The 26,168-nt window shown below is 52.2% G+C and overlaps 1 protein-coding gene across 1 annotated transcript in view; it reads left to right on the plus strand.

The window, feature by feature from the left end:
* ADAMTS16 (ADAM metallopeptidase with thrombospondin type 1 motif 16) overlaps window positions 1-22,456 on the plus strand; it is a 133,487-nt gene extending 111,031 nt beyond the window's left edge. Inside the window, exons 17-21 of the mRNA XM_020290223.2 lie at window positions 10,922-11,123; window positions 11,203-11,397; window positions 13,587-13,811; window positions 20,392-20,539; window positions 21,273-22,456. Of these exons, the coding sequence (XP_020145812.2) occupies window positions 10,922-11,123; window positions 11,203-11,397; window positions 13,587-13,811; window positions 20,392-20,539; window positions 21,273-21,388 (886 nt within the window). The 3' untranslated portion in view covers window positions 21,389-22,456. The remainder of the gene's footprint in view (window positions 1-10,921; window positions 11,124-11,202; window positions 11,398-13,586; window positions 13,812-20,391; window positions 20,540-21,272) is intronic.
* The last annotated feature ends 3,712 nt before the right edge of the window (window positions 22,457-26,168 follow it).

Here is a 26,168-nt window from a genome sequence, read left to right on the forward strand (position 1 = left end):
AATTCTCAAAACAGTAAATACTTGAAAATTACAGTTTGAAATTACAATTTCAACATAATGAATCCTTTTTAATAATTTTCACCCATGTCAGAGAAGCACCAAGAAATAATACAACAAAATAAATGTTCATGTCCCAATGATTTTTTTTTTTGCTTTTTAAAAATCCATATTTACTAGTCATGCCTTTGATGTGTTTTGATTGATTTTCAAAAAGTGCACATAAAATAAAGTTAATGCAGTAGGAAAACCTGGTTTTCACTTGTATGTTGAGGGACTGAATTTATTGAGTCCTGGGAACCACATGTGCATGACTTCACTTTCCCAGCTGAGGGTGAGGATGAGCAGAGGAGGGGAAGGATGAGGAAGAGACCAAGGAATGAAATGGTGGTGACCACAGCCAGTCTGTGTGGAGGAGGCACCATGACCCTCTCTACTCTGCAGATGAGGCCATGGAGGCGGTGGAGTTCCAAGACTTCACAGGGGCCGCCCAGTTGGCACGGGTGGAGCTGAGGTTGGAACACAGGCCCCACACGGGCTCAGACGCGGGAAGGGCCGCCCTTGGGATCATCCAGCCAGGAGCAAGGATCAGGGCAGGGCTTCACAGAGAACTATGATTTGTGTTGCCCTGTTAGTGTGCGGTTATAGTTTTGTGGATTTCTATATCCACAGGCAAAAGTGAATCCTCTGAAACATAGATTCATCACAGTGAACCCAAAAGGGAAATTTTAGGGATATTACTATATTTAACAAGAAACAGAGCTCTGTATGAATAGAGGATGGTGATGTTCATTGTCAATTTGTCAGCAAATGTCTAGTATTTGTGCTTGTGCTTAGTCCTGTGAGTTTCACAAAGGCACTGATTAAATGTCAACCCATAAAGCATAGGCTTTGTGGAGAGACAGAATGACCCACTCTGATGAAACAAGCCCACCATGACTATCATAGCTGAGCCACCAGCATCTCACCCTTGCAGCCTCAGAAGCTTCCAGTCCACTTTCCCATCCCCGGACTAGCCCCCTCTACTCCCTTATCTATCCTGCAGCAGCATGATCCTCCTGCGATGCAGACCCAGTGCGGAGCTTCGCCAGGTCTGGCCTTCCATGCCTCTGCATTGTCATTTGCGTGGAGTCCGAATGTCTGCAAGGGCCCTGCCCTCTCAGCCCTCACCCCTGCCACGCCGGAGCCCATCTCGCCTTGCCACCGCCCCTCTCTACTTTGACTACCTGGGCAGGCTGTTTTAACGCCCCTGTTGGAACGCGTCTGTTGGTCCATCTCTTCACCACCCGATGTCTGGGAGGGCCAAGATGGGTCTGGCTGGGCATCTGCCCGTGAAGCAGGGCCGTGGGCTGAGAAAGGGTAACCAGCACCCCTCATTCCTTTCAGCAACGCCAGTGCCTTGAATGGAGGGAAGGACAAGTTAGCACATCGCCAAGTCCCCAAGGAATGTGAGGCCATGGTCCTGAGAGCCAGGGGAGACCCAGGGGAAAGAGCAGAGATGGAAAGCGCCTGGGAGGGCCACTTGCTGATGCGTGGGCAGGTCGCAGGACAAGGCTTCTGACCATGTCACAGTTTCCTAGCTTGTTTTTATTTATAAGCTGTGATTCCTCCCATTATTTTTTCTTTCTTTCTTTCTTTTTTGTGGGGAAAGTTCTGTGTTTTTTTTTATTATTATTTCAGGATATTATGGGGTACAAACATTTTGGTTACATGAATTGCTTGTGTACAGTTTGAGTCCAGGTTGTAAGTGTGCCCACCCAGACAGTGCCCGCCTCCCATTAGTTTCTGAGGGTGGCAGCAGACACATTCCTAGCTCAATGCAGTGAAATTTAACCTAAGGACAATTAGGAATAACTGCCTCTTGTGGCTGTTTGTTCTCACTTCCCTTTCTCCTTTCTTTCGCTCAAGTCCTTTGTATGAGGAGAGAATACTGGGGGTGGAGGTTCCCGCCAGAAGGAAGACCTCAGACATCTCTCTCTTGCAATTTCCTCTTTGTCCATGAACCGGTGTCTCTCATTCCTTTAGAATGCGTGATTTCCACTGTGACTTGATTCTTGCCATGCCTGCATGGAGATTTCTCCCTGTGGCCCCATGTGAAGGCAGCCAACCAGAGAGAGATGCCGGGCTGGGCCTCTCGAGCTGATACGAGGCTAGCTGCCCTGGAGTGTCTGAGCCAAGGGACAGAAGGTCTCTAGGTCCCAAGAACATGGAGCGTCTTCATTTCCTTCTTTGTTCATGACTTTCCATAGTCTTTGCAGAGCGTATATGCCTTTCCTTTAAAAAGTTAAGACTTTTTAAAGACTGCTAAGGCAGGATCCACTCTCAGGGCAGGACTACCAAATCAAGCAAATGATAAGGGAAGAAAACAGTGGTTATGCTAATTAGGTCCTTGGAGCGACCAAATACATGCTTAGGTATAAACTCAGTGACGGGACTCGGGAGATTTTCCATCCTCTGATCCCTTGCCAAGGCAGACCCTCTTTACTCAAAGAGCCAAGGGACTCCTCCTCTCGGGAGCTAAACTCCTCCCGAGGCGAGTGAGCCCTGTGCCCTTGGAAGTGGGGAGCCACTGAGGATTGTAGATGGTAATGGGGTGTGTTCATATTAGCTCTGACAGTACTTCTTGGCAGCGGAGTAGGGCAATTGCAAGGGGGCAGTTAAGAGGCAATTCATATATAATCTTGTATTGATCAGGGTTCTCCAGAGAAACAGAACTAATGGGGTATGTGTACAGAGAGAGAGATTTATTTTAAGGAATTGGCTCAACATGACCGTGGAGACTGGCAAGTTCAAAATCTTCAGAGCAGGCCAGCAGGCTGAAGACCCAGGGAAGAATTGCAGTTTTGCCGTCCAGGTGCGAAGTCTGCTGGCAGAAGTCCCTCCTCCTCGGGGGTCCTCGGTCTTTGGCTGTTCTGGCCTTCAACTGATTGGGTGAGGCCCACTCACGCTATGAGGCATAATCCTCTTTACTCAACGTCTACAGGTTTAAATGTTAATCACATCTAAATATACTTTCACAGAAACATTAGAGTGCTTGGCTAACTATCTGGGTACTGTAGCCTAGCCAAGCGCACACGTGAGATGAACCATTGCAGACGCGGACTCAGCCGATGGGAGTGTCAGATGCAAGGAGGGAGTGGCTCTGCTGCTGAGATGAGGGAGGGGAGGGCAGAGGAAGGAACCAGGGGTCCCCTCTGGTGCAGGTGACAGGAAGGGCAGTGGGAGCAAAGACGGGACCAGTGGCTCGGGTGCCCGTTACCCGTCAGGGGGAGGCTTCGGTAGGCAGGGTGGACGCAGGTGGGGAGCTCAGCAGGGGGACTCAGAGTCATCTCCAGACGGCAGAGAAGCTCCCTGCCCCAGCCCACTGATGGAAAAAGTAGATTAAGGGAAAAAAATCATTTAAAAAAGTACACACACATATCTTGAATATTTATTTTCACTTAAAACACATAAATGTGCATCCATTTTATAATTTTCATTATGACCCAAACTTTTGAGTAGGAATCTGTCTACTGAAGTGTCTAACTTGATTATTTGCATAAAACATGCTCATTGCCAATGATTCCCAGTCTGAAGTGTCTTTAAAGAAGGATGAAATTTGTCCCATTTATCTGAGTGTGAAATCATTTAAAATTTTTTTTTATTTTTTCTCAATATTTTACTTTTGTCTCAGCCACACCTAATTTGACAGCAATCACATTTAAAGACTGGTCTCTACTGAGTCATTCCAAAGATTTGATTTGTTTTCATAGAAACAAGCTTTTCCTTTTCTCTGCTCATGTTTCATGGAGCTACACCAAATTTAATTATATTACATAATTCCAATGACAAGTCCAGCGTAAACAGACAGGAGATGGGCGGGTGGGCTCAGCACCCTGTGGGCCGGTGCATCAGCAGCAGGATGTTGACATCCCTGGGCACGGCTGGCACCTCACCCCCTGGCACTCGGCGTGGCGTGGGTGGTGGTCAGCATACACTGCCAGGGGAGCGGGGAGGCCCCGAGTCTGATGTGTCCGTTCAGAGTGAGGAAAGAGGAGCTTCCAGCAAGGCTGGACGTGGACCAGCCCAGCCCTCTAGTGTTCAGAGAATAGCAGAGCAGACACGAAGGGAGCCCTGGACAGAAGCAAATCCAGAGAATATTCCACTGCTTTGCCCTCCTGACAAAAAGGTGGAAAGTAGAAAAGTGGACTCTCACCTGGGAAGCTGTGTTGCCCCTGCCAGTGGGAAACCGATTGTGTGTGTAGGTGGCAGGTGGTATAAGAGGAATCTTTGTAACTTGAACAGGGCCTGCTCTTATGAATCCATCCACTATTCCATTATTGCTACCTTCCACGTCCAAGTAAACAGTAAGTTCAAGAAGACCTTGCACTGTGGAGACATCCTTGGATAGTGGAGTCTCCCCAGTTCTTCAACTGGATTGTTTGAGAGGCTTGGAAGACTATAAATACGAGAGACAACTACCTGCACTTCTCAAATATCTTCATTTCAGTATTGGAAGAGTCAGTATATAAGGAAGCATTTGTGCTCCATCCCAGCTCGGAAACCACTTCAGTTCTCAGGGGCCCTTCTTTGGGAGGAGCTCGAGCTGCCATGACTCTGTGCTCACAGGAGCTAAGTCTCCGGACCTGGGCCAGGAGCCTGATGCAGAGACAGCCTTCAAACCGGGAGGCTGTGCAGAGCCAGCGAGGCTGCTCCGTGGAGGCGCCCAGACGGGCTTTTCTGATGTGCTTAGGACAGGGATCGAAGGCATCTGTTTTTCTCCGGAAGAATCAACTCACCAGACTCCCTCAAGCCTGGTAAAATCAGTACAACTTTAATACAAGCAATTGAGGCCAAAAAGGGAGAGGGAGGGTACTTCAGAACTTCAGTGGCCAGGGCCTGGGCTCTCCTGAAGAGTTCGTATTGCCTTTCTCAGGATCGTGGTCCCAAATCTGCTGCTCCTCCGGTCACCAAGACTGGGAACAGCAAGGCTTTACAAAGCTTTAGATTTCTGACCCCAACCCCCGGAACACCAGGGCCATGAGATTTCTGATTCATCAGGAATGCGAGGATGTTTGAGAGCCCCACCAGCATTATAGTTTGGGAAAACTGTCTTGGTCAGAAGCTAATAGCCCAGGGTCCCCTCAGCCCGTCATGCATCCCCAGGCATGAGAACTGTGGATGTTGTGCACGCACAGTCCGGGGAGTCACCGCTTCTGCAGTCAGTGCTCCGTCTTGGCTGCAGTCTGGTCTCATTTGCCCACCTGTGTGTGTTTCCACCCCTGTACCTTGTAGTCCATAGCAAAGGTGTTTGTAACGTACATAGCTGGTGCAATGATTGGGTGCTGAAGGGTTACAGAAGTGGGCAAGAGGGGGTTGCCCTCCCAACGTTGAAATCTGAATATAGTAAGATTGTTGTTCTTTCCGATAAAGTAGGGACGGATTCTGGCAACAGTGCTGTTCTGGGGGTGGGGGCTGACAATAAGATATGCCCCCTCCTGTTTGCATCTCCTCCTAACTCAAGAAGCCTTTGCTTCCTGGAGCTCAGTTTCCCCATCCACGAGACAAGACTGGTAAATGCGATCGGCTCTGGAGTCCTCCCCAGCGCTAATGCTCCGCTTTCCCTCCCCGTCTTCCGTGGGGAGAGGATGACGGGGCAGCCTTGCCAAGGCCCCACCACCGTTGTCATTGAGACCGAATGATTTCACTTTTAGCTTTCATGAGCTGGAGTCTTTCATGTACACGAATGAATGCAAAAGCCCCCAGTGTTCTGCAGACAGGAAACTCTCAGATGAAGAATTTTTGTGGAAATGGGGAATTAAGGCTGTTTTGGACTATGAAGTCAGTTTCTTTTGTCTGTGTGTCTCTCATTCTTCCATTTTCCCTGCATGAAAACAATTCTGTGTCTGTGTCTGGCTCATTACAAGTCTCTCCATCAGTTTCCCAAGTAGAACAAACTGGTTTGACTTTTGGGGCTGAGGAAAACGGAGTAACTGTCAGGTTGCTATCTTTCCGGCCCCTGGCCCCTGCCAGCCAGTTTCAGAGATGGGCTTTCCATTCCCATGTGAGGAACCATCCAGACCCCAGCGTTAGCGCCTAGGACTCCTTCTAGGAGACAGTCCAAGGGTCCTGGCCTGCCTGACAGTGTACAGAACATCTTTGCAAACAGACTATGGCAGAGGGAGGATGGGAATGTATGGCATGTCGCTGTCACTTTTGATGTACTTACTGCTGAACTTCAGGCGGATTTATTCCTGATGTACTTATTGCTGGACTTTAGGAGGGTTTGATTTCTGATGTGCTCACTGCGGGACTTAGAGGGATTTGGAGACTTTAGGTGCATTGCTCCAGAAGGTGTTGTATGCGAGCACAGTGCCATCTGTCTAGTCGCTCTAGCTGTATCCACTGCACTAACTCACACCTTGGGTTACCAAGATCATTGTGTCTTTCAGAGCTGGACTTCTGCCTCTGAGTTTGCTTGGGTTATAGCTGGCACCAGGTGATACTGATGAAATGTCCTTTGACATAGATCAGTAATGAGTTCCCAAGTCAGTAGAGGAGGAGGGGAGCTAAAGGCCCAGGTCTGCCAGATGGGCTTAGGAAGCCATGTTTTCTCCTTCTACTCTACCCCACGTCCTGCCAACCTTGGCTGCTGTGCTTTCAGCTTCTAGTCAGCCTGCACTCTTGAAAGTTAACTTCTTAACAATTTTTTTCCTATGGAAAATACAGATTTTTCAAACTGGCATCTGTTTATTGTTGACTGTGCATTGTTATCTTCAAAACATTTCATTTGAAGGAAAAGTATGGTAGGTCTCAGATTACTTACATGTGCAAAGATGCTGCTATTTGATATGAATAGAAGGTTGTTGTGTCTTCAAAAAGTCACATAATGCCTGTCCCATCGTGCCATGTTGGCAGCTGTCCTAACCCCTGGGCTATTTGGGTATTGAGCAGGGTCAATACCTGTCTGTGTGCAGGGTCACAGAGGTCACCAAAGCGGGTGATGTGATTAAGAACAGCCTACTGGAAACTGTGACAGATGCACCCAAGCCTGGCAGAGGCAGTGCCTCCCAGGGAAAGCCACGCTTTAAGTTGTCTCCCACACATCCGCCTCTCACCCCTCTGGAACTAAATCTAGCCATTAGTACCTAATATTTATCAGGGCCTCTTGTAGGTTTGTGCTGTGGCAAGGTTTCTGCCCCATCGTTGTTCCACACCTTTTCCACTGAGCGATGAGAGACTCCCACATAGAATGCCAAGAGTTATTCTTAAAATTAGAGCAGGAGAGTGCTCGATCTTGAAAATTCAAAAATAACTAACAGGCAAAAGAAACTGAAACTGAATTTTAAAATGAAGGTCTTTGAGAGACTCACTGATGTTCAATCCATGAGCAGAGCTTGGGCGGCGGTGGTTGGGGCTCAGCTGTGAGCGGCAAGTGGCTCGACTCAGGCCAGGGCAGGACTCTGAATCAGGACTGTCATTATGACACATGGACTGCTTGTGTGGTGCTTCATGACAAGGTATTTTAACCCTTATTGGAAATGTGCATTTTCAAAGGAAAGTTTCCAGACTTAAATCAATATGTTACTTTATTTTTTAAAAAATGGGAAAGTCATTGTATTGAGAAACAACCAATGACAGCTGACCATTAAGGATATTGAATATTGAACAAATGATACCAGGAAACCCTACCTAAACTATTGCAGGAGAGCTGTAAATCCCATCGCTCCTTCCGGCAGTGCCAAGAGCCACAAAGATGTGCCCCACGAGGGAGCACTGGGCGGTGGGAAGTACTGATGGTGCTGGGTGCTGAGTGCTCCCATTCCCTGCCTTGGAAACTGACTTGTGTTGTTCCAATTGGTGGGCTTAGGAAAACCAAAACAAAGCAGGGCCCTCAGGGCAACTGGACAGCTACTGAACACAGCTCATTACTGTTCATGGAACCCTCAGACACTAGCACAGGAGCTTACGTGGATTTTGACTCACTCATGAGCTGAAATGAAGACATTTCCCCAGAGTTCGGTCTGTGAAACAAAACAGACGCTTGGCGTTTGCAGCTGTGGTGTGAATGATCTCTGTTCAGGGGACTCTGTAATGACTTGCAGTTGAGAGAGGAGGGCAGAGAATGGCCCAGCCCCGTTGGAACTTCTTAAGATGGCAGAGACAGAAGCCTTTGTGAGATGGTGTGAAAAGCCTCCAGACAGCCAGGATATCTCTCGCAGCTTGATGTGGACACAACAGTTGTAATTTATCAGGCATGAAAGCACACAGAGGTGGCAGTAGAGCAACCGAGAGGCTTCAAATGCAGAATTATCACAGCCACAAGCCGAACGCTGATTTTTCATAAGACGGATGCATAATTTAGATGGTTTAGCATGTAATAAAAAACACTGATCTGTTGACACTGAAATATTGAAGCATTTCCACAGTTAATATAGGACAATTCCTACAACACCAACGTATTTTCTTTCCACATGTATAAAAATTCTCATTACAGACTGTTTATAATTTTTCTAAAAACATAATGGACTCTTTTCAGGAAAAACACTTGGTATAAAACAGTTCAAGGCTTCTATAAAAAAAATACTATGGCACAACTCAGTCTAAAGGCACCAAGCATGGGCGTGGCTGTCGGGAGTTCTGATGGGATCACTCCAGTTTCCCACCCCTCCTTCACATCCAACACCCGATTTAGCCTCAGGACTTTCACGATAGTCCCAAATTTGGGTCCAGAATTACTTGGGCCACGGCCCCATTTGAGAACATACAGAAAGGCACTGATCATGTTGCTTAGGAAGTCTTGACAGACGTGGCACACATGGACCTGGTTCAATTTCAGGAAGTTCCTGGATCTCCGGGAGCTGGAGAATTCAACCCTTTTTGCCTGTATTTCCTTACTTAGGAAGGACCTTGGTTCAGGTTGTGAAATAAGAGACACTGAAAATATGTTTGCAAAGCCTTTGCACTGTAGGAAAATGCTTGTTTTAGACATTTTTAAAAAATCCTGAATAAAAGTTGCATATCCCGCCTGCTCTTAACCATGTTAAAAATCTATTTACTCACACAGAACGCCCCAGATGGAGAAGTAAGGAAGTAGTCATGATGTTATCTCCAGTATAGGGACTCTGGGTGGTGTTTGCTATCTCCTCATATAACTCAGGTCCACAAACTTCATTCTGGAAGTCACCTCTCGTGGTTGCCATGGGTGCTGGTGACAGGCCCCTCAGGAGATCTTGGCCCACCTCTCTGGGCTGCTGCTTTGGCTCTTCTAGCCGTGGTGACTGTGGGGGTGTGGGTGGGGGCACAGGATGGTCAGGAAGCCAAAGGACAAACCTGGGCAACCTCACCAATCCTGTCTTGCCTCAAGATTCAGGAGAAAGTCATTGTTACCCTACCTGGTCCTCAGAAAGGCTGGGCAGCACATGGAACACGTAGCTCGGGGGCCCCTGTGCAGGCAGAGAGGCACACAAAGCCTCGCAGGCAGACCCCAGGCTCCGTGTCCGGGGTTGGGCCCTCATCGAGACCTGTTGGCTAGACACTGTTGCTGGAGGAAGCAGGCTGGGCAGCCCACACTCGCCAACTGGATCCTCATGTTGCGTTGCCCGAAGAATGAGGATCGTGGCTTCTCCTTTCCCTTCAGTGCTATTTTTTTACAACTACCAAAGTGGTGCCGAAGTCTTGCACATAAGTTTTTGCACAAACACCCCCCATCCCCTTCTGCCTTGGTCCATGAGGCTGCACAGGGAGGTAAATGTGAGTGAAGATCAAGTCCTCTTGGAACCCAAATGGCTGAGTGACTCCCGGAGGGAGCACAGGGCCCTCAGCTCACTGAGTCCTGTTTGGCCTCCTGGATGTCCCCTCCTCCCAACACACTGTCCCCAGGACCCCACACACATCAAGCCCTCCTGCAGATGCACTTGTGCCAAGCCAGTCGAGGTGGTGCCTGGCCTTGGCTCCACCCCATGTCCCATCATCTGCCAGCATACATGTTGACAGGGGGGACTTTTGTCACCAGCACACACAAAAAAAAAGCTGACTTTGAGAGAAAACATTAATGAGCATCAGTAGCTGGTAACAAATTGAAAGAAACATGGCCAGACATCATGAGCCTCTGCTGGGAAAATGCATGGTCACTTATGAAACTGTCGTATAAAAAAATTGAACCAGAATCTGATAAAGACTCTTGGTCCAGCTGCCAAGTGACAGGAAAGACAGAGGACAGAGGAGCACAGGGAGCAGCAGCACAGACACCAGCAACAAAGGCTGGGAGATGCTCAGTAAGGTGAAAGATCTGGGTTCTGTAACCAATAAATCGAATAGAAAAATAAACGAGATTAAGGGAGAGCCTATAGACAAAAAGAAAAGACAGGACAGCCAGTTGCAAAGTGTGGACTTTATTTGGAGTCTTCAAACAAGCAAATACTTAAGTTAGGACATTTATGACACAATTGGGAATTGGGACACTGACTATTTATTGATGTTAAGGAATTATCACTAATTTTTTAGATGTCCTAATGATCTCCAAATATCTTTTAGAGATGCATATAGAAATAGTTACGTGTCTGGGATTCCTTTAAAATGCCATAGGGGTCGGAGCATGTGTTGATGACTGCTGAAGTTGGGTGGATAGGAACACAGAGGGTTTTTTTTACAATTTTTAATATGTTTGAAATTTTCTATTTTTAAAAAAACGTTCTCAAGAGATCAGATACCCTGTGCTGAGATGGGTTTTTTCCAAGGTCATTGGAACCCAAAAGCCAGGGGCGGGAAAGAACAACAGACTCTTAATCAGGGCAGCAGTGGCACGGGCTAGGTAGGAACCAGGGTGAGCCTTGCAGAGGGGAACCAGGGTGAGCCTTGCAGAGCAGGAACCGGAACGGACACCTGACTGTGGCCAGTACCCTCACAGGCCTCGGCCCTGACGCCACTCTCTGTGCCCTCGCAGCTGGTCGGTGGGGAACTGGAGTGGCTGCAGCCGGACCTGCGGTGGGGGCGCCCAGAGCCGGCCCGTGCGCTGCACCCGGCGCGCGCGCCACCACGCGGAGCCACTCCCTTCTAGCCTGTGCCCGCAGCCCGCGCCCCCCAGCCGCCAGGCCTGCAACCCCCAGCGCTGCCCGCCCGCCTGGAGCGCCGGGCCCTGGACGGAGGTAAGCGTGCGGGCAGGGGGCGGCGGGGTGACCGGCGCAGGCGGACCCTGCCCTGCGCTGAGCTGGCGTCTCCGTGCAGTGCTCCCGAACCTGCGGGAAGGGCTGGAGGAAGCGCGCAGTGGTCTGTAAGAGCACCGACCCTGCGGCCAGAGCGCAGCTGCTGCCCACCACCGCCTGCATCTCGGAGCCCAAGCCCAGGATGCAGGAGGCCTGCCTGCTGCAGCGCTGCAGCAAGCACAAGAAGCTGCAGTGGCTCGTGTCCGCCTGGTCCCAGGTAGGTGTGTGGCCCCAGGTAGGTGCACTGGTCCCAGGTAGGTGTGTGGTTCCAAGTGGGTGTGCTGGTCCCAGGAAAGTGCTGGCCCAGGTAGATGAGTGGTCCCATGGAGAAGGGCCGACCAGCTCTCCCTCAGGGCTTCCTCTTCTCCCCTGGCTTTTCCCTCTCCTCTGCCTTCACTTCCCCCAGTTTCAGGCCACCCCACTCAGCTTCAGTTAAACTTCAAAGCATTGTTCAGTGTCTCCTTGGACTTTTGAATCTTGTCTTGGGAGCATCTGGCCTGGGGCATCCACGTGGTCATCACTGAGCCAGCCTGAGCAGAGGACAGAGAGTGAGCCAGGCTGAGTGTAAGAATAGGGGCGCGCTCCTCCTGCTGACGGTGGTGGAGACTCACCTAACTCCAGAACAACGTAGCCATTTTCCAGGAAAGGCGTAGCTAGTGTGGAGCAGAAAGAGGTGGATAACTGTGGGAAGAAACAGAGCACCTACTTCCTAAGACAGGTTTCTAGGCAATCCTTACATTTGCAGAGGAACCTCTTACGTGGAGTTTTCTGAAATTTACACTTTTTGCAGCTTGAAGCCCTTGCATTTGCATCATTCAGGGACTGTCCTAGACCCTGTCATAATGGGACTAACATTTGGAAACATGAGCTTGGAGTATGCACAGTTTCGTAACTAGCATTGGCTCAAAAGGACTTTTAGTCCGAAAGGACTTCAGAAATGTTACAGCCCACAGATGACAGCAGCCCAGCCAGGTGTGTGCCTGCCTGCATGGAGCACTGAGAGAGCTCCACAGCCCCAGAGTCCTGCCTCTGCCTTTCCACAGCAGCCACGGGGAGAGAGCGCCTGCCTGCTCCCATCCCACACTCCTTGGGGCAGGACGCAGGTCTCATTAGGCACCGCATCTCCCCCCACGCCTCGAATGATGCTGAGGAAGGTAGAATGCGCCAAGCAGGACATTTAATCCCATTGAGACACTGCTTCTGTTTGTCACTAAAAAACAAAAACCCCATTGCCATTGCTAACAAACAACTCTTGTTCTCTTTCACCTGGGATGTAGAAATGACAGTGTGTCACAATACTGAATGCACTGTCTTTGGAAAAGATGTTTCTGTTGTTCTTGTCCGTAGAGGCAGACCATAGAAAGCAAATGACTTGGGCCACATAACCCATGGTCAGTGTCCAGGTAGAAAGCCCTTGCCCTGAAACGTACAGGTACACGTGCATGCACACGCATGCACACGTGTGCACACACAGGTACCCCAGAGCGTCTCTCTTAGGCATGGCCCAGCAACAGAGAGGAGCCTTCCAACTTGGTCTCCATTGAGGTGCACAAAAGCACACCTGTAAACCTAAGGATGAGAGTGCAAGGTTGGGACATGGGTAGGTGTCGCCCCTGCTTAGGTAAGGTCAGTTCAATGGTCCATGGGGCTGCAGGTCATCACCCACTCTCCCCAGCATGAGTCAGCAACCCCAGGACTAGACCTCCCTCCCGGAGACCCTCCATGCCTTGGCCTGTGGTTCAACAGTATGCCTTGCTTCTGTGTGTCCTCTTTGCATGGCAGGAGCCTGCAGCCTTCTGCCCGGCCTGCTGGTTTGCCCAGGGCACCTCTGCACATGCCAGAGTGTCTGGCAGCCAGGATAGCTCAAGCTCAGAGCACACCTTGGAGGGGAACCCCAGTGGATTTTCTCTCCATGCGTGCTTACTTTCTGTACAAGCTGCACTCAGATTTCTGGGGAAGATTTGTGAGCCCTGGGTTTCTTCTACCTGCCCCTGCTTTAGGGGCCAGCATCGTGCCTGCAGTTGGGTGGATTAATACCACGGACTGTGGTGTTTATCACCGCATGTCTTTGGGTATTGAATTTCAGTACATTCTAATAATATCAGTGACAGCCCAACATTTTAATTTTCCAGTGAAATGGTGACTTTAGAATTACACCCTTCATGGTTTCTGACTGTCCTGTTCCTACTTACGCCCCATGGTGCTGTGCCACTATGACCTCAAGATTCTCTTTTTTAATGATAGATGCTATAAAAAGCCTTGTTAAACTGCTGTGGTCTAATAAATTTCATTCAATATCTATACATATAAATGTTCAAGCTCATATCTTTGGGAAACATTTTGACCTACTGATTTTGCAAGGAAAAGATGTATTTTTCACTCACATCTTTGCTCTCTTATTTTTAGTGCTCTGTGACATGTGAAAGGGGAACACAAAAAAGATTCTTAAGATGTGCCGAAAAGTATGTTTCTGGGAAGTATCGCGAGCTGGCCTCAAAGAAGTGTCTGCATTTGCCGAAGCCCAACCTGGAGCTGGAACAGCCCTGCGCCCTCTTCCCGTGCCCCAAGCACCCCCTGTATGCTGCTGCAGGTCCCCCACGAGGCAGCTGGTTTGCCTCACCCTGGTCTCAGGTAGGGGAAGCTCTAGATTCCTGGTGAGTGGTGGGCATAGCTCCGTGCCCTGAGTTGGCAGCTGGCTTACGGGGAGGCTTCTGCGAGGGTGTGCTCCCCACTGCTGGCGGAGTGCCTTCATCAGGTGCTTTTCCAGAGGGTGTGCAGGTGGCCCTGTTCCCGTTTGTGGGTGTGGCTTTCTGAGGATGATCTCCAAATGTCACTGAATTAGGGTACATGTGTCTTGTTCTAAATGTCACCCAATTAAGTGTAAGGAAATGCAATACTTTTGGTAAATCTGGGCAGAATTCCACAGAGATAAGTGTGAACGGAGAAGGAATATGAAGTCTGGAATAAGCGGGTGACAGTAAGCTCCGGGGCTGTTTGTAGCCCACCCTCATTCCTCATCCTGTTTCCTGCTTGGACTCCTAACAGTCCCACATGCGCCCTCTGGGCGGCGGCTCTGTGGCGTTGGCTCTTGGTTTCCGGCTTCCTCCTTGTCCCAAGTCCATGCCCTCCTTCCTCTGGCTCCTGCTGGTATTTCTGCTCTCAGACCAGGGGGCCCAGGCCACTGGGGGTTCCTGGGGCTGGCACAAAACCCACAGCCGCAGGCCAACCGTGGGCTTCTGCACTGGTCCGCACCTGCCAGGGAGAGGGCGCTCTTCCTTTTCTGGTTTCCGCATCAGAAGAGGCCGGGAGATTGAGCCTCTTACGCATTTGCGCAGCGGTTCCCTGCTGGCCGGCCGCAGGCCCCAGCTCTGATGCTCTCATATCTGGAGAGATGAAGGCAGAAGAAATGGGAGGGCAGGAGAGTGGCTGGCTATGTGTGCAGCGGCGACAGCCTTGTGCGCTCCCTCACCGTCACGCGCAGCCCTCCACGGTCCTCGCAGGCTCACTCTGTCGAGTGTTCTCGCTGCAGGGCACACCCAAATGCATGGGAATGAGAGTAGTGACAGCAGCTAACCCCTGACCAGAGTCCCGGGTACCAGTTCTCCTCTGAACTAAGTCCTTTATCTCTCTTAGCAGCCTCTCAGGGAGGTAGCATTATCCCCATTCCGCAGATGAAGAAACTGAGGAACAGAAAGCCTGGTCCACAGACCTGCTCAATGGGGCCCAAGTGTGTCATGTGCCCTCAGAGCGTGATCACCTTGTCGTTATCCTTGGATCCTACCATGTCCTGTCTCTGCTGATGCTCATTTAATTCATGCAGAACCCATCTATCCAGCTTCTTTACCTTGCCCATTTGTGTCGAATGGTCCAATATTGTTGGAATAGGAACATCAAACCCTGCTGCTAATTCATGTGGAGATTGAGATGGATTCTCTTCCACTACAGCTTTCAGTTCATCATTATCCACATTGATCTCAGGTTGCCCACGTGGCTTGTTTTCAAGACTAAAATCACCAGAATGGAAATTCTCAAACCATCGAGGTATCAGGATTCAATAGCCTCATCCTTCCCAAACACTTTGTTGATATTTTGGGCTATCTACGCTGCATTGGTTCCACAATGGACCTCAGATTAGAAAATAACACGAATTTTTGACTTATTCATGGTTTCACAAAAATCGCTCTAAAAAAATGTGAAAGATAATCATGAGCCAAAACGTGCGTTTGAAAGACTGAATGTACCTTCAAAATAAAAATAAAACAAAGTGTCAAAGTGAAATGTCAGAGATATCAACGGACAAACTTAGTACGTAAGGACATCGGACATTTCATACCAATAACCTGAATGTTTATAGCAGAGGTTGTCATTGAGGTCCGTGCAGTCCCATCCTGAAGTGAGGAGACGTCTGGTCCCTGGGGAGCGGAAAGTTCCAGTGGGCAGCAAGTCTAGACTGCGAGAGGTGGAGTGCACAGAGGCTGACGGCGGGGAGGGGGGAGCTTACTGTTGGCCTCTCAGGAGAGACGGCACAGTAGGAAAATGAAGTGTGAAAGCTTTGGCCCTCTGGAATTATCGCGTATTTGTTTATTTATTATTCCTTGTGTTCAGTATATGTACTCTGCCTGCAGGAAGCCCCGGGGTGTTAATGGCTCCTCTGAGTGTGACGGAGCACAAGGCCACCAGGACATCAGCCAGGACTTAGAGACCGGCAGCCTTCGCCGTCCACTAGTGCGTTTCCACAACAGCCAGCGACATAGAAAAGAAGAATCACTCTAATTTATAATTTTTTTTAAAAGAGGCAAATATTATTATTTAAAACTTCATCTTTTTTCCTAGTGATCAAGAGTGATTGTTCTCCCCTTCACCTGGGGTGTTGATTCAGTGCCTCTAGACATGGGCTGAGTCTGAAAGTGTGGAAGCCACTGCTGGAGCAGGAGCACAGGAAAACCGGCAGGAAGGAGTCTGCAGCAAGTCAGCGTTCTAGAAATCTGTGCTTAGTTGAGATCTTGGATGAGACTCCCTGGAGGGCAGCTGCAGCTAACCCGTCTGCAGGGGCTCCCTCGCGGCATGGCAGTGGGCAAGGTCCTCCCAGGTGCAAAGGAGGGCGTGTAAGCCCAGAATGGCAAAAAGGCAGTCATTGCAGGACCACTCCCTGGAGACTGCCTTGATTCTTTTCCACATCTAATTTCCCCAAATTGGACAGTCTTAGCAAGGGTCCCCTGGCTCCCCTGGGCATGCTGCAGGCCCGGGTCAGAGCGCCAGGCAGTGCTGGGCCGGGCAGCAGGGGAGGCGGAGGAGAGGTTTCCTGAGGCTGCTGGAAGATCGGTAGTTGTGGATCCCGGTACGATGGGACGACCTGTTGGAGCCTGGAGTGACTCAGCTTCACATTCTGCACCCCACTCCCACAAAGGGGGCTCTGAGTTGATCTCAGTCATTGGCTCAACAGTGGGTCTACCCACCTGTCAGACAGGCCCGCCCCGCCCCACCCCTGGGAGTCCTCACACCAGTAGGAGAGGCAGGCCTGAAAGATGCGTCCCCCCCAGTGCTGCAGAACTGCTTTGGCAGTCCTGGGGCGGGGGAGGATTACACGTGCAAAAGGGCAGCTCACATAGAGTGGGGTCTCCTGGGTCCTCTCTGAGGTTGTGACCGAGGGCAGTCCCTCCAGACCGAGGCACGACGGTGTCTGCAGAGGCGACGCTCAGGAAAGGGTTTCCGTCTCGTTACAAGGTGACCGGTTTAATGCTCAGGGTCATACCACACATGCGCTCTCTGCACCACTTTTGTTAGATTTTGTTAGATATGACTGAAGCCAGTTCTGAAAATTAACAAAGAAAAGAAACAGAAAAGGCAAAAGGGCATTTGCCGATGTAAGTCAGAAAACCTAGGACTGTGGTTCTCCAAGGGTGGCCCGCCCTGCGGGCTCTCGGCTCCCACCCTGCTTCCATCCCTGCTCACGAGGGGCTCTCAGGGGGGGTCCGGCCTGTTGCAGCCAGTCCCCAGTGACACTCATTCACGTTCTAAGTGGAGAGCCACAGATCTGGGGGTGGGGCCAGCTTCAAAGGGCTTGGACAGAGGCTCCCACAGTTGGCCCCGTGTGTCCGTGAGGGACGCCAGTGCCATTGCCATCGCGGCGCTGTGTGGCGGCCGCCTCTGTCCGTGCAGTCAGTGGGATGCTCAGGTCAGATCCCGGGGAGCTGGAGGAAGAAGCTGTGAGTGCGACTTCCAGATCCAGGTTCCAGACTCTTCTGGCTGAGCGGTACTTTCCAAGAAGTGCTGTGCCACATGGCCTGCCGCTGAGGCCACAGCCCCTGCCCCTCCCGAGCCCTCCTGTCCCCTGTGCCCACCTCGGGGTTCTGCCTGGACGTCAAGGGCTCCAGAGGATTCTTGGGATCAGTCTGTTTGGAAACTGTAAACCCAGTTGAAAATCTGGGACGTGAATTCTGAACAGCCGTGCTGAGTTTGAAGCCACCACAGTGGTGATCTTGATGAACAACTGCGCCTCCTTTTCCTTCCTGGAATGAAAAGTGAATGAACATTTTCAGGTTTCTTCTTTTCCATCTTTTTGTGTATGGTGATACCTTCAGCAATTCAAAATGGTTTCAAAATGTGCAGCCGGAACATCTTAGATCTTCTATTTTACATGGAGAAATGCAAATGTTGAGAAGTTTGGAGGGTTTTTATCCTATATTTTTTTTCCCGCAGGGAATTTTAAAACTCTCTAGACCAGTGCTCCTCTTACTCCCTGGGCGTAGGCACCGCCTGGGACGGCGCGGAGTCCGCCACGGTCGTCACACTATGCGCTGCCGGGTGAGGGGCAGCCGGGTGAGGGGCCGCGCTCTGCACGGCCAGGCTCTGTAGCCGCCCTGAGGCCTGGGCTGCGCCGCCGTGTCCATCCTCCGGTATCTAGTGCCTGGCACAGTGCCTGGCACAGGGAGTGAGTAGTTAACATCTGCCAAATAAGTGAATCAGTAACAAAGATTAATTAAACCACATATGAATTATTTTGGAGCTGTTAATATGATTTTTAAAAATGTTGTGATCTCTTAATTTTCAATTAAGGCATAAAATCCTCAGCAGGAATGAAATTTTGCCCCAGCTGCTGATCATGGAAGAAATTTAACTTGAGTTTCTGTGTTTGCTGGAGAGTCTAAAAAAATTAAAAAAAAAAAACAAAGAAAGAAATTCAACCCAAGGAGAAGTTTCAGACACCCAGAGCTGTGGACGTGACCAGCGAGAAGCTCAGAGCAACCGTCTCAGCGCACAAGCCCGGCCTAGGCTCTCAGCGCCCGGCGTGGGCTGCGGGGCGTCTGAGTGCAGACTGCAGGGAGCACAGGCCAGAACTGCGGTTCCACGATGTCCAGAAAGATGTCGTAGGCGACGGGAAACGTCTGGCTCTGGTGTGTGACCCTGACAATGAAATCAGACATGAGTCTGCCCACAGCATTTTTTCTGGTTGCCATAGTCATGTATGGACACTGGATTATTGACGACTTTTGCTGGAATTGGGTCTGAAGCACAGCGGGGAAGACTCCCAGGTGTTCCAGGCACGTGCACAGGGGCCGGACATCCCTTTTCCGAAAAGGACAAAAACTGAGAAGAAGGAACAACTCCTTCAGCCTGTGATTTTCAGTGCTCTCTGTTCCCAACTTCTCCCCTCCCGAGGGCAGGGGAAGGTGTCTGACTTTCTGCAGCACCCGGTCCCTGTCCCCAGGGATTTGCGTCACTCGGTAAAGCTCTGGCTGCAGCAGGTGCTGGAGAGAAGCAGGCGAGGTTTGGCCCTGGGGCTCACAGGCAGGGTGATTGTGGCGGTGGGAGGTGGCCATGGCCTGAGCCGCTCCACGCATGGCCTTGTAGGTCTGGGCGAGCAACGTGAGCCCCAGGTTGGCATAGCGTTGCCCTCGCATTGAAGTTTAGTTTACCCACCATACACAGAGACTTCCAAAATGTTATCTGACCCCATCTTCTTGCAGGTGCAAGTTTAACTGCTTACATTCTTAACCTTTTTGAACTGGCAGCCTTCTCTGAGCACAATGTACATAATTTAGTCTAGACTGTGGGTGCCGGTTTGGGTTCCTCTGTCTCTGTGGTTTCTTATCCCCAGTTTCTTCACTGCAGTTGACCTCATGGGGTGCCACTCACGTTTTGTGGGGTGTGCACCTGGCCAGCCAATGCAAGATGATCTAGCCGACCTCGTCCCTTCCCTGTGCTGTTGCTACCCACAGTACAGGGGGCCTCGTAAGATGCCGATGTCGAAACAAAATGAGCCCCAGCAGCTGGTGTCGCCTGGGCGTTGGGAGCCCTGGAACTTGGGGTCTAGAAGGGGCTTAGTTGTGTCACACCTCTCATCAAGCTGGTTCCGGTCAGGACTGCCAGGAAGCAGGGCTCAGTGAGGGCATTCCCTCAGGGGCTGTTTCTTTCATGGCGGGCGTGGAAACAACCCTGGTATCCCCAGATATCCCCAGTTTCCTTGTGTCTGTCAAACCATCAATGACACACTTAAGACCGTTCTAGACATCTAGGGTGGAGGCAGATGCTAGCAAGGAAGGAGGTAAGAGGAGAGGAGGGTTGCCGCACCCAGTGGTGACAAGGGCCGGCCCCGTGCCTGGAGTTAGGGAAGAAGCCAGCGCAGGCAAGTGAGCACCTTGGCCCCGCATCCTGGGTGGCGACATCAGCAATCTTGTGCTCTGAAGTACCTCAAATCGAAACCAGAACCAAAAGGCTTTTCTTGTTTTTTTAATCAGAAGGATATCTTGTAAGTAATTTTATTGGGGGCATCTAAATTTTTTCAGCACTACCTGTAGTCTGAGGAGATAATATACCAATCTATGAATATCATTTGTTTTACTCAGTTTACTTACTTTTTTAAAAAAGTGTAGTCTACTCCCAAAGAGCCCAATCCCAGGAACCCTCAGTCAAGGCCTTGGCGTCAGACTCCAGCAGGCAAATCCCAGCCAGAGCAGGCCCTGTCACCCGCAAAGCCTCTCCCATCTGAACAGCAGGAAGGGTCATCGTAGCTACGTCACCCGGGCGGTCCACAAGCTCCTGCAGGGCCTTGCCCGGGCACGCTGATGCACGCTACGGACAGGTGAGCAGGGGCTGCCAGCATCAGGCTGGGCGTGACTCCTCCCCGCCAGCGATGCTCTTCCCTTGCTGGCCCGCAGCAGCGCCCCGTTTGAGGGCGGCGCCCCCGCTGACCTGGCGTGTCTCCCTGCAGTGCACGGCCAGCTGCGGGGGCGGCGTCCAGACCAGGTCGGTGCAGTGCCTGGCCGGGGGCCGGCCGGCGTCAGGCTGCTTCCTGCACCAGAAGCCCGAGACCTCCCTGGCCTGCAACACCCACTTCTGCCCCGTCGCGGAGAAGAAAGGTGAGCACGGGAGCCCTGGGCGGGGCCTGGGCCTTGGGGGCAGGCTGTCCAGTGTCTGGGAGGTCCTCGGAGGGCCTAGAGTCTGGTCTGTGTCTGCCCCACTTTCCTCTCTTTGCATCTGCTCCTCCAGTTTCGCAATGAAATGGCCCACAAATCAGGCCCTGCCGCCCCTCAGACCACCTGAGCTTGTCATAGATGATGATGACATGGTGGCATGTGTCTAGCTTCAGGGAAGCATGGTCCCTTTCCTAGTTCCATGCTATTTGCTGCATTTAAAGAACACAACCTTAACTAAAACAGCCTTTCCCCCCAAGTTAGACAAAAGCGTCCCTTATCCATTGGGCGCTCTCTGAACGCCGTCCCTGTGCATGCAACACAAAACACCTCCGGTATTGTCCAGGCTTTTCTGAGAAAAATCATAGCTGAGGAAGGCGAGTGGTCTGGCCCAGCCCGAGAACTGGGCCATTGATAGTCAGTCCATAGAGGACCCACCGCCTCGGGTGGGTGAGCGGTTGAGGGTTTGGCACAAGAAGATTTTAGTTTTACAGGAACCTTCCAAGAAAGGCCCTGTGGAAAGAGCAGGTTCCGCAGGGCCCCGGTCAGGCCTGGAGAGCTGCCCCGCTCAGCCGCTTCAGAGCACGACAACTTTGCCGTCATTGGGGGACAGCCGTTTGCTGGTGGCGTGTGACGCCTCACTCAGGCGCGCTGACCGTGCGGGTTTGCTCGTTTTCAGACACCCTCTGCAAGGACTCCTTCCACTGGTGCTACCTGGTGCCCCAGCACGGGGTGTGCTCCCACAGGTCCTACGGCCGGCAGTGCTGCAGGGCTTGCTCCAAGTCCAACCTGTGAGGCGGGCGGCTTCCCAGGCAGAGAACGTGCCTGCACAGCGGCGGCGGAGTCTCCCACGCTGAGCTGTGCGGGCCACATTGGAAGGCGTCCAAGGGAGACCCAAGCTGGAAGGAAAAGACTGTCAGGCTCTTTGGCCAAGAGTGTGTGTGCGCGCATGTGTCCCTGTGAGCCGGAGTGCACACCTGTGCCCGCGCGTGTGCGTGCAGACTCTGCTGCAGGGCGGAACCCAGGGCGGCCGCTGCGTGGCAGGCAGAGGCGGCCCCGCAGGACAGCGACGCTCCCCCTTGCTTGCAGGCAGCCAAATCAAGTCCGAAAGACACGCAGGCGACCTTGCCAAACACTAAACTCCTGGTGCTTTGTACTAAGAAGGAAAGGCCATGCAATGAGGAAAACGTACAGAAAATCTGCCGCCAAGTGCGTCCGCCCCCACTCCCGCCCAGGGGGCCACTGGCCGTCAGGAAGGCCCAGCTTTCTGAGGAAGGGCAGGGCAGGCCCCAGGCTGCCCCAGGCTCTCCCTCCTCCCCAGCCGCACGGTTGCTCCTTGCAGGGACCCGGAGCCGCCACAAGACCAGCGTCCTCTCTAGGGCTGCCTGCCCGGGACTGCATTCGGCTCGGGACTTTGCACATGGAAACGGGAAGAATGAAATCCCTGCTGCGGTGCTCCTGTTCCTTTCAGACCCATGAGACGGAGGGGAGACTTTCGATATCTTATGTTTTACCTTTCTCAGCTATTTGCAAGCCAGCGTTCCTATTGAAATCCGTTTCTTAATGCTTTTCTTTTCAAAATGACAGATCCAATGTACCATTGACATCCAACCCCGCGTTCCTAAGAAGAGCTGTGGCCCTGCTATGACAGACAGCGGCCATGCAGCCGGCGTGGTGACAACCTTAGAGCCCCGAGTTTCATTTGTGTGTGTCGTAAGGCTTGTGGAATCTTTTCCGTGGATTTGGTGGTTTCTGTGATGCAGTTGGGCAGGCAGGCCAAGGCCGCTCGAATGGGCGGCCGCCCCTGGCCCCAGCGTTCCCCGTTGTCATGGCGCTGCCGTCCACAGCACGGCTTCACCCGATGAGCACCTGGATATTTATATTACTGAAGTTTTATAATAAATTTTATATTGTATGGCGTGCTTCTGAACTACTTTACGGTTCTTTACAAGGTGTCCTTCTGAGACCGAGGGCTGGCACTTGAGTACCAGGAAACAGGTCTCAAAGAGGGAGAAATGGGGCTCTGGGGTGTCACAGAGAAAGTGGGAACTGGCCCAGGAGAAAGTGCCCCCGAGGGAGGAGGAGGCTGCAGGGACCTGCGGTGGTGGCCTTGTGCCCCATGTGTTGACAGGAGGTGGCCCTGCAGGTGTGAGGGTTCTCTAGAAAAGCAGAACCAACAGGACACGCAGAGGGTTGAGGGATTCATTGTAAGGAATTGGCTCACATAATCATGAAGACTGGCGACTCTGAAACCCGCAGGGCAGGCTGGACGTGCAGGGGCCAGTTGGCGTTGCCATCGGGTCTAAACTCCACGGGACGGCGGGCTGGCAGCTCAGGCAGGGCTTTCCTGTTGCCCTCTCAAAGCAGGATCGCTTTCCTCAGGACACCTGTCTTTACTCTTAAGGCCTTCGACTGATCGGACTAGGCCCACCACATCCCAGAGCACCACCTGCTTTACTCAAAGTCTGCTGACTCAGATGTCAGTCACTTCTAAAAAATACCTCACGGCAACATCTAGTCTGGTGCTTGACACAAACACTGGCATTACACAGCCCAGCCACGCTGACATAAAACTAGCCGTCATACCATCCCCCTCGGGTTGCATTTAACCACTTCGGTATGAGCGTCCACTATAGTCGAAAGCCACAGAGGAACACACACAGCGACTGTAGCCAATAGCCGTTATATGAAGGCGCACAGCCGAGCGTCGACTTTAGCCAACAGTGCGCTATGACTTTTCTAATTTTTCATTTATCAAAATAAAATTGTGAACATTTAAAAATAACGTAATGAAAACATGTATGTATGTGTTACCTATTCCAATTTACATTACAAGTAAAGCTGCCTGTAAAGTAAAACAAGCTTTCAGTGCTTTCAAGCTTTCCTCATCACACAAGAAGAGCAAAATGGATGTGTCGTCAATGCACAGCACACACAGTCGAGCCGGACTGTGAGTGCCGCCTGTGGGTGAGGTTTTGCGGCCCGTGAGTGCGGTGCCGAAGTGGTTAACCAGCCCTCACTGCGGCCCCTATGACTGGGGCGGACCCTGCCCTGTGGCACGTGGGCCGCCTGAGTGCCTCCCTGGCACAGGGGCCCCACTCACGCCGGCCTGCCCGGCTGGCAGGTGACGTGAGGAGGCAGTCCTGATCCCGTTTTACAGAGAGGAAATTCTGACGGTCAATGTTGGTAGCTTTTCCTGGAGTTGTAAGCCAGAAGGGGGACTCTGCCGAATTCTGCAGGATTCCTGGGGACAGGGCAGCTTGTTCCCACACCCAACATCACTTGTTTGTTCCCAGTACAGCCTCGGGGCTTTGGGCTGGAAATGAATTCTAGGTATGGAGCTTGCAGCCGCTGCAGGCCAAGATCCGAGTTGGGGGAAGGATTCCTCCACATCATCCCCGCCTGGCACGCTGTGTCCTGAGTTCTCGGCCTCGGTGAATCCACAGTGTCTGCCCCGCACAGGCACGTTTCTCAGGGCTGTCCCGCTGCCACTGGCCGCTCACACTATGTGCCGCTGCTGCCGCCAGGGAACTGCTGTCTAGCTCGGGGCCTGCAGGGGGTCTGCTGCCTGATCTTGCTGTGTCCTGGCGCGGGCTGTCCTGCTCTCCCAGGAAATGGAGGGCCACCAACAGGGTCACACAGACACCTTTGCCTTCTGGACAACACCTGGCCGGCCACAGGTGGGCCCGGCTACGCAGTGCGGTTAGAGACCCGGGTCATGCCACAGCATGGTGTGCACTTGGTGGGCTTTTCCCTGCTGCTTCTCAAATGCAAGTGTCAGTGCAGCAAATGCCGGTCAAATGCCACGACAGAGCCCAGAGAGCCTTCGCCCTCGTCTGGCTGCCCACAGGAATCCCACCAGGCACCGCTCCATGGAAGGGGGCGTGGGGGAACAGGGGGATGTTCCCGAGCTCCAAGAGCTGCAATATGTCAGGTTAAATGCAGCCCCAGAAATTGCAGGCTGAGCAAATGAGTCCAGACAAAACAGCCAAGGAGGAAGAGGAGGAGGAGGAGGGGGAGGCCTGGGAGCAGCTGCACCAGCCAGACCAACCCCAGCCCTCCCAGGCCCTGTCTCCCCATCTGTCTGTCTGTCTGTCTCTGCCAACTCTCCAAATGCACCTCCCCCCGCCCCCCCCCCAGCTAAAACCACTTCCCCCTGGGCCCCCAGCCCAGCAGCCCTAACAAAGGAGAGATAGCAGGAGACTTTGGAAAGGAAAGGAAATCTGCTGAACACCCCAAACTTCCTCTGTACCTCTCCTAGGACAAAAGCTCACCTTAGCCCTCCCCACCCCAACCACGTCCTGAATGCACTGTGCTGGCGTGGCTGTCTTCCTAACCCCAGCCTCTGTGGGCCCAGAACATAGTCTCTGCAGAGGGTTTCCCTGGTGCTGGGCACTCACGCTTCTGTGTCTCACAGGACACAGATGAGGCCCCCTGGTCTGATCCTAAGGCAGGGAGGCCCGCCTGCCCCAGCCTGGCTCTCACCTACACCCTGCCCCACCCCCAGTGTCCCCTTCTGGTGCCCCCTCTGGTGTTTCCCCCTGGTGTTCTGAGCTTCTCCCAGCTTCCTTCCCACAACTTCACAAATGCCAAACACTGCACCTGACCTTCCAAACTTGGCCTTCCTGTCCCCTTCCTTCACTAATAAAAGTGATGTCGTGGTCCCTGCGTTTGCTTTCTCACTTCCTTCACAAGGACAGGCTCATCTGGGACGTCCCCACAGGGCCGAGCCTCCTGGGACCCCTGATGTAGTGCTTGTCCCTCTGATGGAGTCGTGCCAACCCCAGGCAAGGCCGGCGCTGGATGAGGACCAGGAGTCCACTAGTCTGCAAGCCCCACGTGTGCGGCGCGTCCACTCACCCCGTGTTCCTCCTACACGTAAGGGAGGGGGACCCACCCCTCTTCTCCCACGATGGGCTTGTCTTGGGTGGCGGCTGGGGTGCTCTGCCCTGGAGGGGGCAGTCGGCACGCCAGGCCGTCTGCCCCCTACCAGGGCACAGCAGTGGAGGACACACGCCGAGTCTACCGTCCAGTCCGGCCACGCCAGCCCAGCCCGCACAGCCGCTCAGGCCGTGGGAGGCAGAAGACACGATCACTTCTCGGTTTTGTTTGGATGTTTCTAGGGAAAGAGAGCAGACCGCACATAGACACGGTCACCAGCCCTCTGTCTGGGTGTCCGTCTTGGTGTCTCATTGCAGTTCAAGTCATCAAAAGCATTCTAGAGAGGGGACAGGGCACATTTTGGCCACTTCGCTGGGGCTACTTTTGGTCTCCTCCACATGGGACGGCAGCTACACCCGTCACACTGTCCAGAGACCCAGCACTACCAGAGCAGCAGTGGCAGATGCTGACGCCCTCGGTGGCCAAACGGCCAAGGCTGGCCGTCCTCACCGCCCTGCAGGGCACACGTTTTAGGCAGCTCCGCAGAGCTGGCGCTGCACACGCTTCATGCTGCATTCTCAAGCATGCTCCTTCATCTTGGTATTCCTTGTCCGTGCCCAGATTCCTCCAGTTCAGCGTCATTTATCTTGCCTCCACCTTGTCAAAACAGTTGCCTAAACGCAGATGAACACCA

The sequence above is a fragment of the Microcebus murinus genome, chromosome 11 (genome assembly GCF_040939455.1).
Source record: "Microcebus murinus isolate Inina chromosome 11, M.murinus_Inina_mat1.0, whole genome shotgun sequence".
Taxonomy (NCBI): Eukaryota; Metazoa; Chordata; class Mammalia; order Primates; family Cheirogaleidae; genus Microcebus; species Microcebus murinus.